Source organism: Syngnathus scovelli, chromosome 1 (genome assembly GCF_024217435.2).
Source record: "Syngnathus scovelli strain Florida chromosome 1, RoL_Ssco_1.2, whole genome shotgun sequence".
In the NCBI taxonomy this organism is placed as follows: Eukaryota; Metazoa; Chordata; class Actinopteri; order Syngnathiformes; family Syngnathidae; genus Syngnathus; species Syngnathus scovelli.
This window is the reverse complement of record NC_090847.1, coordinates 20930001-20944498: the sequence shown is the minus strand read 5'-3', so window position 1 is coordinate 20944498 and position 14498 is coordinate 20930001. Positions and strand designations below refer to the sequence as shown.

The 14498-nt window shown below is 40.1% G+C and overlaps 1 protein-coding gene across 5 annotated transcripts in view; it reads left to right on the top strand.

Annotated features, from left to right (window-relative positions):
• gria2b (glutamate receptor, ionotropic, AMPA 2b) overlaps positions 1-14498 on the top strand; it is a 30554-nt gene that overhangs the window by 7895 nt on the left and 8161 nt on the right. For all 5 annotated transcript variants that reach the window (XR_007485417.2, XM_049738182.2, XM_049738102.2 and 2 more), the window contains exons 3-13: positions 1840-2079; positions 5813-6009; positions 7004-7057; positions 7130-7288; positions 8204-8371; positions 10708-10812; positions 10906-11013; positions 11456-11662; positions 11739-12106; positions 12235-12433; positions 12625-12872. Coding sequence is in view for 4 of the 5 variants with exons in the window: in XM_049738182.2 (XP_049594139.1) it covers positions 1840-2079; positions 5813-6009; positions 7004-7057; positions 7130-7288; positions 8204-8371; positions 10708-10812; positions 10906-11013; positions 11456-11662; positions 11739-12106; positions 12235-12433; positions 12625-12872 (2053 nt within the window). In the remaining variant the exon portion in view is untranslated. The remainder of the gene's footprint in view (positions 1-1839; positions 2080-5812; positions 6010-7003; positions 7058-7129; positions 7289-8203; positions 8372-10707; positions 10813-10905; positions 11014-11455; positions 11663-11738; positions 12107-12234; positions 12434-12624; positions 12873-14498) is intronic.

Below are 14498 nucleotides of genomic sequence, written 5' to 3'. Positions count from 1 at the left end.
TGCAAATGAAATCTTTGATCAGCATAAACAGCGGCGTAAAAGGAGACGACATGCTCCTCTGGGTGGCAAGAAGCGGGTCAGCTAATTGGAACGGCTAAATTTGTTTCACGCCATTCACCTCCTCTCAAGGTGACAAGTCACGAGAGCCTCCGCCCATCCAGAAGATATCACCGGATCTAGTCGTAGACTCTTTCAGTGAGGTGACTGAAACAGTAAAGCATTACCTTGAATAATTTTTGTGACTTATTGCATTGAATGTGAAGGGGCAGTCACGTATTTTTTGTATTTACTTTAGATTTTCAGTGAAGTAGGTACAACTATAAAACATTTGGTAGGTGGACTTGAGAAATACTGGTCATTAAGTTGTTGTGAGTGTAAGGAGAAATTTGTGAGTAGGATTCATTGAGAGGCAGTCACATGTGACAAAGGCCTAATGGCTTTTCCCACAATCCTTCACTCTCTCTGCCAGCCAGCGATTAAGCATCCCCGACTTCTTTATTGCGCCAGATTGACTTGTTTCTCCCCTCCAAAAATACATCTCGTGAACTTTTTAGGCTGCAACAGAGTGAAAAAAATATTATTTCATAGGGGCTTGTACTTTTTTTTTTTTTTTTTTAAACCATTGCATCTTGATTTATTTGCAAGGGATATTGCGTCATTTCATTCATGACCATGCTAAACTTTTCATACATTTCAGAGCAAAATCTTGGATAAAGAAAAATATTCACATCTTTTTAGTCATATTATTCTTGTGAGTAGACTTTTTTTTTTTTTTACAATTTCTTACCAAACCCATTTTTTACTACATGATTCTGAAACACCAATGTTTTTCTTATTGGTTGTGCAATTCCCACAATATGTGGGAAAAAGCAAACGCTTACAAAAGTCAGTGATACATGCTTTAGATTGAACGTCAGTTTTTCTGGTAGGACAGGATCTCCCCTCACTTGACTCCAGCTTTTCGTGTCAGCAAGTCATCCCCATAATATTGCACTCAAAGAAATGCCTCATTACATTAATGACACAAGAGGACGGTCAATAAAGCTGATGGAGCTACATGCGATCAATACGAGTCGCACGAACGTCATGCTAATCCGCTGACCCCGGGGTAACGCTTGAGAAACGTCCGGGAACCTCAGGTCGGCGGAGAAGGCTTTTCGTGTGTTGACTGCAACAAAAGCAGCAATGACGGCGCTCGCCACGTAATAAATGTTAGATGTCAGAAAAAGCCACTTTGGCGTACGCGCCTGGGCACGGCTCGTAAATTATACAGTGGGGGGAATTTTTGCAAAGTCAACAGAATGGCGGATGTAGAAAATGCAGATTACATGCGGCATAGTTAATGGAAAAGCAAGGCCACAAAACACAAATGTTACAAAAACGTGAGGGCTTGCTAAATTGTAAATATTAGCATTGAATGATCATGAGACATTTAAGGGCAATCTTTCATACACTTTCCTACTAAATTCATTTATGGATGATGGTTTCCTTTTGTAGAAATATAATTGCTTTTGGAATTTTTGGACTGTACAAACCTATCTTTTTTTTTGTGGAACATGCTTGCATTTCCTTACCTTCATTACCCTAAAATAGGACAAACTAGTATTTCTTTTTGGACTTTCCTAGGAAGTTAACATTCTGAGATTCAGCAGGCTTGTTGGCTTTTAGGGACTTTCTCCTGCATACGTTCTCTGTAGTGCAAGAGGTCCCCCGGTGCAGCTAAAAGACGGAAATCAATTAATCAGCCGGCAGACATGTGGAACACAGCGCGTCCCCGAAGCGCTCTAACGGATGTAAAACAACAAACGTTAACACTTGTTTTGTCTCTCTGTGTTGCAGTCTGCTCGCAGTTCTCCAGGGGAGTCTACGCCATTTTCGGATTCTACGACAAGAAGTCGGTCAACACCATCACGTCGTTCTGCGGCACTTTGCACGTGTCCTTCATCACGCCCAGCTTCCCGCTGGATGGCAACCAGCAGTTCATCATCCAGATGAGGCCCGACATCAAGGGGCCGCTGCTGAGCCTCATCGAGTACTACAAGTGGGACAAGTTCGCCTATCTGTACGACAGCGATCGAGGTCAGACGGCACGCCGTTCCTTTCTTGTGCAATTCAGATGTGTTGGGATTTGAGATAGATGATTGGCCATGACTATTTGATCTTTATAGTCATATGACTTTATTAATTTTTGGCCTTGCAAAGTGAGTCAGTGTTGGACCACACTTTCTGAGAACTACCCATATACATTTTATTTTACAGTATAAATCTTGGAATAAGGTAACATAATTAAACAACACTATGAATACAAAAGAATGTAATTAAATTTTCTCTTCTCTTTTATTGAGGCATAGGATCCTTTACATTCTGTTTTGGTAAATTCCAAGATTGCTCCAAGGTGTTAACTAACACTTGTGAGTTGTTGATTTTGTCAGCATAGTGCTGAAAATGTCCTCAAGTCTTCATCTGTTTATGTTGAACCCCCCCCTCATTGTGGTTGTGTATTTTGACCCCCCAAGTACATTTAATGAAAGGGGGCTTGTCACATACAATCAGCTGCAATACGTGTTTATGAGTTTGTTTGTGTGTGTGTGTTTTATGTAACATCAAACGGACGTGTGCGGTAGTGACAAGCAGTGGAGGTGATGGGCCCTGCAGCTGTGGACCTCCACACTCCTCATCAGAATAATAATGCTGAGATTTTTTAGGGATTTGGAGGTTTCCGGTTCACTTAGCAACATAACATTTGGTTGTCATTGTGAACAGACCCACAAAAAAGTCTCAAGAAGGCATGCACAAAAAGACAGAGGACCATTGTTACCAAAATATAACACTTTACACCAGGCAGTTGGATGATGCTAATTTGAGAAATATTTCAGTTTCAAAGTTGAATGACTCAAAATGGAGCATTATTGTCTTTGTCAAGGTTGTTTTTTGTTCTTTTGTCACCATTTCCAGCTATCCCTAATGTAGTGTCCGGTGAATATACTTACAGAAAAACGCAGCGAAGTGGCTCAATGTGTAAATTGAAGTCATCTTTACCGATGTCGCCTCCCTCACATCCGTCAAAACACGCGCACATCCTCATATCACTTAGCGACCGTCACAGTCACTTCCAGAGCTCTCCTTCGCCTTTCCTCTCGCCACACATTGGTTGCCATGGGAACAAAAAGATCACACTGACCTAATTAGACAGCCGTGCGATAGAGAAATATATGCACTGCGGTCCCCGTCGGAGCTCATCGCACTTGTACAGTAAGCAGCAGGTTTCATGCGGCATGTTTTAAGATGGATTTTGGACGGGGAGGCGGATTTGACTTTTTTCGCCGCTGAGTTGCGTTCCTGAATGGGACGTGAAGAGGAGAGATGAGAGGGGGGGAGGGTAGAGCATGAAAGGCATCTGAGGAGATGCCGTAGCTGTGTGCGTGTTTATCATGTTTAGTGTGAAGTGAAATGGAGGAAAGAGCAGCACTGCACTAAATCCTTGCTAAGCCAACAAGCAAGCACTGGCAAGTCAATAGACTCCCCACATACGAGTGCATAATTCACGTGACGCCTCCCGTGTGCACTCAGCAGGCTTCATGGATGCAACATGCTCGACTACTCCAGCTTTATATACATAGTAGAGTACAGCCAAGTAGACAAGTAGAAAGGTCACAGAGATATAATAGCCTAGCTCAAGTCACCAAATTTATTTTTATTCTAAATATGTGTTCCAAAGAGGCTTAATTTAACGGTGATTATGATCAAAATGGTGTGCGAGAACAAACGACAGCTGCAATTACACTTGGACAAATGGACATCTGATTATTGACCGTTATAAAAGTCAATCTTGCACAATGAGCCACATGCTGCTTCACCAAGTCTCAAAGGTCAAATACATGATTATCTCAATCATTTTAGATCATGGGTCAGCCAGAACATTGTGTCCTCTTTGTAATTATGACACATATAGATCCTTCAACTAGAAGTAAGAGCCTCCGATTTTCCAGCGCCGTAAAAAACTGAAATTGATCAATATTTCACACCACTGCCGTCACGCCCGGATTACATACGCAGGTCTTCTTTTTTTTTTTTTCTCATTAAAGCGCAAGCCGAGAATCGATATGAGCGAGATTCAGCTGCGAAATGTCTTTAACTCGCAGGGAACGTCACATTGATCAAGACGCATAATTAAACGTCTCGTCCGAGCCGGGATTCTGGTTTTTTTGGAAGGGGTGGGAGGATAAAAGGACAAATAAGATGCTGATATAAAGACTGTAGGAGCACATTGGTCCGCTCCATTGCATTCAAAGTCTCTTTAATCAGATCTGTTACGGACATTTTGCACACTTGCTGAGGGATTTCATAGGCTCCGTCAATTAGTCATATCACAGCTCGCAGCTCAGAAATGAATTAAAACTAAAATATGTCGTAGTTTTCAGGTGATGTTACGAAATAAATTCTCTTGGGTTTAGCACAAATATTTGGAATTTAGCCTCTGATCAGCTCTTTGTGACTCACATCTGTGGGGGGAGTCCTTAAGAATATAACATGATAGCATTTTTCTTTTCTCTGTATTAATTGAGCTTGGCAGCTTTAAGACAGTGGAAAAAAAATGTGATCAACAAAGAAGTCACCAGCAAAGATGGGAAATGATTGAAAGTGTACTCTGTCATAAAGTGCGTGCTGTCTCAGACATTTCCCTCCCACACTTGGTTGCGGTGCAGAATACGTACGTACGTACCTGTGACTCACCCTGACAAGCTCGTTACATAAAAGCACTGAATCACAGCTTTTTAATGAGCCTGAGATGGCAGCCAATCAGCAATAAAGCAACAATGCTTGATCGTGAATATGTCGTGTCTGCCACATTATTGAGCTTATTTCCAGAATAATGATGCTGCTTTCACATGAGCGAGGGGAGAGATTTGGGCTGCTGTTGGTTAGTCACTTAGTTTGTGAGTTGGTTGTCATAGTTGCAGTTGTTTAATTTGTCAGGTAGTTGGTAGGTCTGTTGGTTGGTCTGTTGGTTGGTTGGTTAGTCGGTTGGTAAGTTGGTCGTTTACTTAGTTGTGTCATTAGTCAGTCTGTTGGTTATCCAGTTGGTTGGTTGCTTTGTTGGTTCATTAGTTGAGTGATTGATTAGAAGGTTGGTTAATACCAAATACTGTTATTTGGTTGGTTTTAGTTAGTTGGTTAGTCATTCGATTGGTTTGACAGTTTATCGGTTAGTCAGTCGGTCGGTTGGTTGGTTTGTCAGTTTCTTGTTTAGTTAGCTGGTCGTTCGTCAGTTAGTTGGTCTGTTGGTTACTGAGTTGGTTGGCGAGTAAAGCGTGTCAGTTATTTGGTTCATTAGTTAGTTTGTTAAGTCAATTAGTTAGTTGCTTAGTCAAGTGCTGGGTTGTCATCCAGTTGGCAGTCAATTGGTGGTTATTTATGTACTCAATTAGTTGGCAGGTGCATTGGTTGGATTTTACAAGCCAATGTCCATAAAATATTGTAGAGCGGTTGTACGAAGAAGCTATTAAATTATTGCCCTGATCTAATAGATTAAACGTGAAGATAAGTTGTTACAGTCCATTTGAATGAGGGCCAAGGGTTGCAATTTTTTTCCGCTCATGGAGCCGCACCTACTTTTTCATGCGCATTACCCCGACTGGAGTGGAACAGCGAGTTCATCAAACAAATTAAACGGACGTTTGGATTATTGTGCATTGGCAGCGTTCTGCCAGTCTAGTTTGTCTTGTTCTATTGTTTTCTATTGCCACAGATGTTATTTTGTTGCCAGGAAAATTAAACCCCGATAGTTTACTGTGATTTTGCGCTCCCTCAGGCCTGACGACGCTTCAGGTGGTCCTGGACACGGCGGCCGAGAGGAAGTGGCAAGTGACTGCCATCAACGTAGGCAACCTGAAAGATGAGCGCAAGGATGAAGCGTATCGCTCGCTTTTCCAGGACCTGGAAAATAAGAAGGAGCGGAGGGTGATCCTGGACTGTGAACAGGACAAAGTCAAAGACATCATGGACCAGGTCTTTTTACACTTCTGCTACCACGTATCGTAAAACTCACTATTCTAAAAACACCAAAATGCCAATTGGTCAATTTTTTGATGAACAGAAATTGGTGAATACCAAATAGCAAATTGATGAGGGTTTAATGTTAATGCAATATTTTTTCGCTTTACACAATAAAATTGACATCTTCACGCTATTCAGAGAACTCCGGGTAGGCAGATACAAAACGTTACTATTCAGATCTGCCCTGAGCCATTGTCTGGACAGAGGTGCCAGTCAAACGGCAGGATTAGCTTCAGCAATGTCATACCTGTCAAACCTTCAAATGCTACAAAGCCAATCAATTTTCTGTCCCTTTTTTCCACCCCTGTTGCTGCTGCTGTTGATAAGGGAAAGTCGCTTAGGATATCTTTTTCTTACTGTCACCGGTTGTTAAATGTAACGATAATGGCCACAAGTATCAGCTATGCTAGCTAGCGTGACACACAGTTGGCCTTTGGAAGGAATTCAAAAATTGAGTAATACACATAAAATTCCAATGAAATAGGTTTTGGCAGGTGGACCCATCTTGAGTAAGGCTGAGCGATATGGATTTAAAATTACGTCTCAGATTTGAGCATTTTCAATTAAATCAATGATTATCTTAAAAAGCAAAAAAAGGCAATATCTATTATAAATTTTGCTTTGTTTATTTTTGCACCTTTAGAGATTTACTATATATCAGTTACTGACTAATATATCTGATTTCAATTTCCCAAAATAGTGGTTGGTTTTCTTTTGAACGATACAATATCACAAAAAGATCGAAAGTGCTGCTACCAAAACATTTTATGTTGCCATTGTGAGATTATATGCAATATGTGACTCTACAGGTGCTATTTCGAATCAGTTAGCAAGAATTGCTGTTAATAGTGATGTAATCCAGATAAAAGATCATAATGTACTTCTACCACTACTTTTGTATAAAATTCTGATGACGTTTGTTTTCATCTGATCAATAATTCTGCAGGTCATCACCATTGGCAGACACGTAAAAGGCTACCATTACATCATAGCCAATCTGGTAAGAGACATTTAAGGTTTTTACTGTACACCGAAAGGCAGCAAAAATGACCACAACTTGTCATGTTTTCAGGGTTTTGTCGATGGCGACCTATCTAAAATCCAGTACGGCGGTGCCAATGTGTCAGGCTTCCAGATTGTGGATTTCGACGATGCGCTGGTGTCCAAGTTTGACCAGCGGTGGGAGGCCCTGGAGGAGAAGGAGTATCCGGGAGCAGATAGCAAGATCAGGGTGAGCGTTGAACTTCATGTTCACATGTACCAGCTTGCTTCAGACATGTACGCTATGTGCATTATTAAGAAGGTCTGACCAAGAACACCGTGTACTGGATATGCACTCCAGCAAGGTCCGGCCTCATGGGCTTGGGAATTGTTATGAATCCCGTGTTGCTCAACTGAATCAACTTTGAAAGTCATCTTTCCTGTTCAAGCTCAGTGAAGTAGAAAGAGTCCACATTAAAGCGCTTCATAAACCTAAGTAGGGAACAACAGGTGACTGGCGGTTTGATAAATTTGTCAAGCACTCTAGTGTGTAACTCGAACATGGCGCTCTGCAAGTCACAGACTACCGCCGAGCAGCCTCAGGAGATACCAACATACCCTATTTTCCGTTTTATGATTCAGTTTAATCTGAGAAAACAACATCTCACATTGCTGGAGGAATGTTTTTCAGAATATTTTTAGTTACCTACAGTCAATTGTTCAATACAACAATTACAGGCATTTACAAACAAAATAATTTAAGACATTTAATAGAAAAAAGAAGAATTTAAGAAATATAAAAGCAACATAAATAAATCAAAAGTAGCTTAGTAAAAAAAGAAAAATACATTGTATCCAGTGCAATGACAAGATTTTGGCTGAAAAAATTTATTATAGATGTATTTCTATAATGATTCTATTAAAATGCATTCCATGAAAAAATTGTACCCAAATGTTTCAAACCAAGCAGTTGCAAATGCAAATGTACTTGAAAGTGAAATATAACTGAAGACCACTTAAAAACACCTTCATTGGAAAATAAAAAAAAATGAACTGTACATAAAAATAAATAGATAAATAAATAAATAAATAAATAAATAAATAAATAAATAAATAAATAAATAAATAAAAAGCCTGGATTTGCTTTTGTCTTCTGTCTACGTAGTACACGTCGGCCTTGACATACGACGCGGTGCAGGTGATGACGGAGGCCTTCCGCTACCTGCACAAGCAGCGTATCGACTTCACCCGGCGGGCCAACACTGGCGACTGCCTGGCTAACCCAGCCGTTCCCTGGGCTCAGGGAGTGGAGATCGAGCGAGCGCTGAAGCAGGTAAAACGTAGCCGTGTTCGTCTTGTGCTGCGTTGCCGTGGCAACGCTAGACTTAGCCACCTTTAGAACGGCATGAACGACAACAAAGGCTGGGCTCGCACAGAAATCGTTAATGTTATTATGCATGTGAACATTCATTGGATTAAACCAAGAAATGATTTTTGGGTATTTTAGTGACACTGAAATGAAATGCTGAGGAATTAATTGAATTGTTGAAATGTAGACCGTGAGACTTGTGTTGAAATGCTTTTAATCAATCACAAAATGTGAAATAAGGCCTGAATGTCCCATTCACTTGAATGTATTTTTTTCATTTAATTCAATTTCTCAAAACATATATTGTAATATGAGAGTCGTACTGCCAGTGATTTGTAATGAATGAGCGGTTTTAAATCTTACCGAAGTAGCTTTAAAAAAAAAAAATTCTTCCATTTAGCTTCTTCAGACCTGCAAAAGTTCTGCATTTGACATCACAGAAAGTCTGTCACTCCCACGACAAGCAATATCCACCATGCTATTTACAAGTTTTGAAGCAACAATACATTTTCAAACAAAAAAATTAATCCCTAACATTCTCACGTTAGGGAGGAATTCATCTGAGCACTGTACCATATTTTCCGCACTATAAGGCGCACCTAAAAACCTCAAATTTTCTCAAAAGGCGACAGTGCGCCTTATAATCAGGTGCACCTTATATATGGACCAATATTGAGCCACTACATCAGGCGTGTCCAAAGTCCGACCCGCGGGCGAAATGTATATATCTTACATATGGACAAAGTTTTAAAATGGGCCATTCATTGAAGGTGCGCCTTATAATCCGGTGCACCTTATATATGGACAAAGTTTTAAAATGGGCCATTCATTGAAGGTGCACCTTATAATCCGGTGCACCTTATATATGGACAAAGTTTTAAAATGGGCCATTCATTGAAGGTGCACCTTAAAATCCGGTGCGCCTTATAGTGCGGAAAATACGGTATGTGGGCCCACTGACTCAACGTATTGAGGCAAGGTAAATTGGAGCAAAGTAGCCTCCAGATTGGTCGCCCGTCTGTCGCAGGGTGATCAGTGGCGGTCAGTGGCGGTCAGTGGGTCATGAACCACTGCACTCCTCCAAATCAAGCTCGTAATTTTCCCCAAAAAGTGTGTCAATTCAGGAATTGGCCAGCGATGTAGATGACAGTTGTACTACTGAGTCGCCAAAGCCAAAGAATTCATTTTGGAGAGGTGGAATGGAATGAGCTTCCTTCAAATAGACTCCAATTTATTCTCAGCTCTCTGCCATCTAAGTTGGCTGCCAGTCAAAGGCAAGACAGAGGATGTTTTTGTTGTTGGTGTTGTCTCAACACCCACATGCTGTTCACTTTGTATATTGGCACGTGAAATCCTTTAGACCGGGAATTTCCAAATTGTTTTAACCGTACCCTTGGGAGATCCAAAAATGTAATGTATTTTTCACCCCTAAAACAAACAAACAAACAAACAAACAAACAAACAAACAAACAAACAAACAAACAAACAAACAAACAAACAAACAAAAGATTGTAGCTCTTATGAAGTAATAATAAATGTGTATTGCATGATAATTCAAACTGTGTTACAAGCTCTTGTCTGTATTATTGGTTTACTAGAAAGATGAACAAATAATGATGCAATATTCCAAATAATGAAACAACATGGCAGATATTAAACATTCATTATTTATTTATTTTGAAGCACAAGTAATTCTTGTTCTTCTTCTTTTCCTTTCGGCTTTTCCCCTAATTGTTCACATTTATATGCTTGGACATGTCTACTTGCTTCATTTCCCTAAAAAGAAAAAAAATATTGTCGTACTTCAGTAAAAAGAAAATATTCAACCTCGTATAGAATCCTCAGTTCCACTGTTACTAAAAAGAAGACAAACAAATGTCCTTGTACTTTACTAAAAAGAAAAGATTTAAGCTGAGATATATTTTTAAATTAGTATTTATTTATTGTTATAAATCAGACTGTTCAAATCGTTACTAAAATATTTAAGTCGCTATACAAAACCACAGTAGTGATAACTAAATAACTGAATATAAAGGCTTTTTTTTGGCTATAAATGACTTTATTTTGCTGATTTATGCAAGGCAGAGGTACACCAACCTAGTGGGGATTTTGAAAGGGGGTGCTTGTTGTTTCACAAAAGCTTCTTTATGGAGTCATTTCAGATTATCGCTGGGGCTTCATTAACATCAAAAGCCCAAAAATTACAGATTTTCTGTCTTTTGGGAACATATTAAGGCACATATTCGATTGAGTCATTATCTGCAGTATCCTCAAATTTAAAAGGCGCATCGTTGCCACAGGTACGTGTGGAGGGCCTGACGGGCAACATCCAGTTTGACCAACACGGCAAACGTGTCAACTACTCCGTCAACATCATGGAACTAAAGAACAACGGCCCTGTAAAGGTAAAGTCTGCCTCGCAGTGGGGACAAACCTCTCAAGATTAACGACGTGTATCTTAGTCCGACGGGCGCTCATTATTTATTCATGGCCGACAGATTGGCTACTGGAACGAGGTTGACAAAATGGCCGTCACCAAATCCGACATCTCTGCCAACGACTCGACGGGGATGGAAAATAAAACGGTCATTGTCACCACCATCTTGGTAAGTTATCGAGGTAAACGCTTTGATTTATGGCCGCTCTGGCTGCTTTAATTGGTTTGCGGGTGTTTGTCCTTTGGTTCCCCAGACACCGGATAACATTAAGACGCAAAGACACAGTGTAAATGCTGCTGTGTTATCATTCATCTTGATTTGCAACACCAACCAGTTGTGCCTTAAATTTGCTGGACTTTTGGATTCATTTCCTGCAGAGTCCACAATCTCCGTTATAAAACCTTTACTGCCTGTAATGTTACATTTTATATTACTCCCTGTCACACAAGTACAGTTTGCAGTTCGCTATTAAAGAATTTACATAGTTGGTTAATAGTAATAGTCATTGGTGTCAAGGAAGTCAGATCTCAACTGAGGGAATAAGACTGTATGTAGGGGTGGCGAGCTAAGTTCAGCTAAATGATGTTATGTTGTGCTGGCCGTTCTTCAGGAAGCTCCTTACGTCATGTTGAAAAAGAACGCTGACCTCTTTGAGGACAACGACCGCTACGAAGGCTACTGTGTGGATCTGGCCGCTGAGATCGCCAAACATTGCGGCTTTAAATATCAGCTGAAAATTGTCGGCGACGGGAGATACGGGGCCAGGGATGCCGAGACCAAAATCTGGAACGGGATGGTCGGCGAGTTAGTGTACGGGGTGAGTTGCGTCTTCTTTGCCTAGACTTAGCGAAAGGTAGGATGAATCCATGATAATCGCCATGTTTGTTTTCCAGAAAGCCGACATCGCCGTGGCTCCACTGACCATCACCCTGGTCCGAGAAGAGGTGATTGACTTCTCCAAACCTTTTATGTCTCTGGGGATCTCCATCATGATCAAAAAGCCCCAGAAGTCCAAGCCTGGCGTCTTCTCCTTCCTGGACCCGCTGGCCTATGAGATCTGGATGTGCATCGTGTTCGCCTACATCGGCGTCAGCGTGGTGCTCTTCTTGGTCAGCCGCTTCAGCCCGTACGAGTGGCACACTGAGGAGTACGAGGACGGCCAGATCCAGACCAATGAGTCCACCAATGAATTTGGCATATTTAACAGCCTGTGGTTCTCCCTGGGGGCCTTCATGCGACAAGGCTGTGATATTTCGCCAAGGTAGGTCGGTCAAAGAAGTATTGTTAACTCCACTGAGTTTTGTTTAGTGAAGGAGCTAAGTTTAGGCTTCCTCAAATGTGGCGTTTTTTTGTCCTAATAAATAGCAAGTGATTGTTTTTGGGTGACAGGTCTCTATCCGGCCGCATCGTCGGCGGCGTGTGGTGGTTCTTCACGCTCATCATCATCTCCTCCTACACGGCCAATCTGGCTGCTTTCCTCACTGTGGAGCGGATGGTGTCACCCATTGAGAGCGCCGAGGATCTGGCCAAGCAGACCGAGATTGCGTATGGCACGCTAGACTCAGGCTCCACTAAAGAGTTCTTTAGGGTAAGGCGCAAAATTTTATTCTTGAGCATATTTAAACCATTTTAGATGCGCGTATGTGTCCATCTTCCTGTCAAACGTCTTCTAATGCAGTGTTTCCATGCAGCTTTCAAAAAATATTTTTTGTCATGAGTGTAAGAAAAAAAAAAAAAAAACACTATAATATTCATGTATGTTTTCTGTTCCCCCCGCAGCGTTCAAAAATTGCCCTCTTTGACAAAATGTGGACATACATGCGGAGTGCGGAGCCCTCGGTGTTTGTGAAAAAAACAGCCGAGGGGGTTCTGAGAGTCCGCAAGTCCAAGGGCAAGTACGCCTATTTGCTGGAGTCCACCATGAATGAGTACATTGAGCAGCGCAAGCCGTGTGACACCATGAAGGTGGGAGGCAACCTGGACTCCAAAGGCTACGGGATCGCCACGCCCAAAGGATCCTCATTAAGGTGGGTGGAATAGTATAACAATGTGTCCAATGTTGTTATAGTATCCCACCTACCCTGATGTAGCTTTGCTTATGTGTCTCTGGTTTGTATTAGGACATAAGGTAATGCCAACTACCCTCCCTCAAATCCCCGTTGCAATTTATTGTAAGTCGATAAATTGCAAAAAATATAGTGTTTTCATGAATAATGGGGTACTTTTGATATGATTCTTCGAAAAGTAATAAAAAAAAAAGACCTAGACTTATACTGACGAGAAAGTTGACAAATTGCCCACATTTTTAAAATAGCATAAATAATAGAATACATGTCCAAGAGTCACATTTGTATATTCTATATCTCATATTCTATATCTCATATTTCTATATATATGTATAAATGAATGAATTAAGCTTAATTAGAGTTTTCATAATGTTACATTTTCCAAAATAAATTCCTAAATTTAGCAATATAAACGTAATGAAATGCAATAAAATGCTAAAATTATGATGCTTAGTATAATTCATATTTCATATTTTTCTATCTTCATGTACAGGCCTAAAAATATAAAAGATTATATAATACTGTTTCAACTTTTTAGGTATATACTGAATAATATAAGTGACAATATTTATTAAATATTTGCGGTAATGTGATACATTGTACATAATATTTCTGTAATTTTTTAGCTATATATACATTTCAAAAATCATAAACTTTAACAAATATGTTTTCCAAACCACATTATATTTTGATATTATTACAGTATTTTATCATTTAAACATTCACCTATTATAATTCAAATTCTATTATAATTAAATATTAGGACACACTTTCTATAGTCATATTCAAAAAGTTAAAAAATAAACGTTTGCCATTTTATGCAGATTAAAAATTAGTATTATTTTTAATGTAACAAATTCCCCAAAATATGTCAAATACTTTGATCCTGTAGCCAATTTGAACAATTTTTCTCCAGGCAGTAATTCACCTGGATGAAACTCATTTCCATACGTTAATCTCGCTAATCTTAATTCACAGAGGCGCTAAAATTTTGTGTGTCTGTCAAAGCTTTTGTCCTTTTCAATGTTCCTACTATGCCTTCTGCTTGTGCTCTTTCTCTCACCAAACACTTGAATGAATAGTTATTTATTCTAATGATGATCATAACGTTTGAAATGTGTCATGATGAAATGTGTTTTAGAATGATGAAACCCTTGCAGTGTTCTCCCTTTTATTTAAACATTTGAATGGGCTTTTCCTTTATGGAAACAATTGGATAAGTGTCTCCCCAAAAAGCCTTTTTACTGCACTTTCACGCCGGCACTGTCTGGGTTTCCATGTTTATATAAATGATTATCATGATTATATGTGATGTTGTTTATGGTAGCCATTTCATGACTCTCTGTGCCCCTCAATTGGATCAGCAGCACAGATGTAGCTCTAGGATGTTTTTCTTGACCAAATGTTGCATGTTTTTGATATTTTATGACGAGGTCTAACCATTTTCCCCATTACTGCTGTCTCTCTTTTTAGTGGAGTCACTTGCCAGACACTGTTTTATGTATGTAATGGATGTGAGTACGTTGCAATAGCCACTAGAAGCCCATATATAGCCTCAGCTAGCTAGGGTGACCATCATTTACTTGC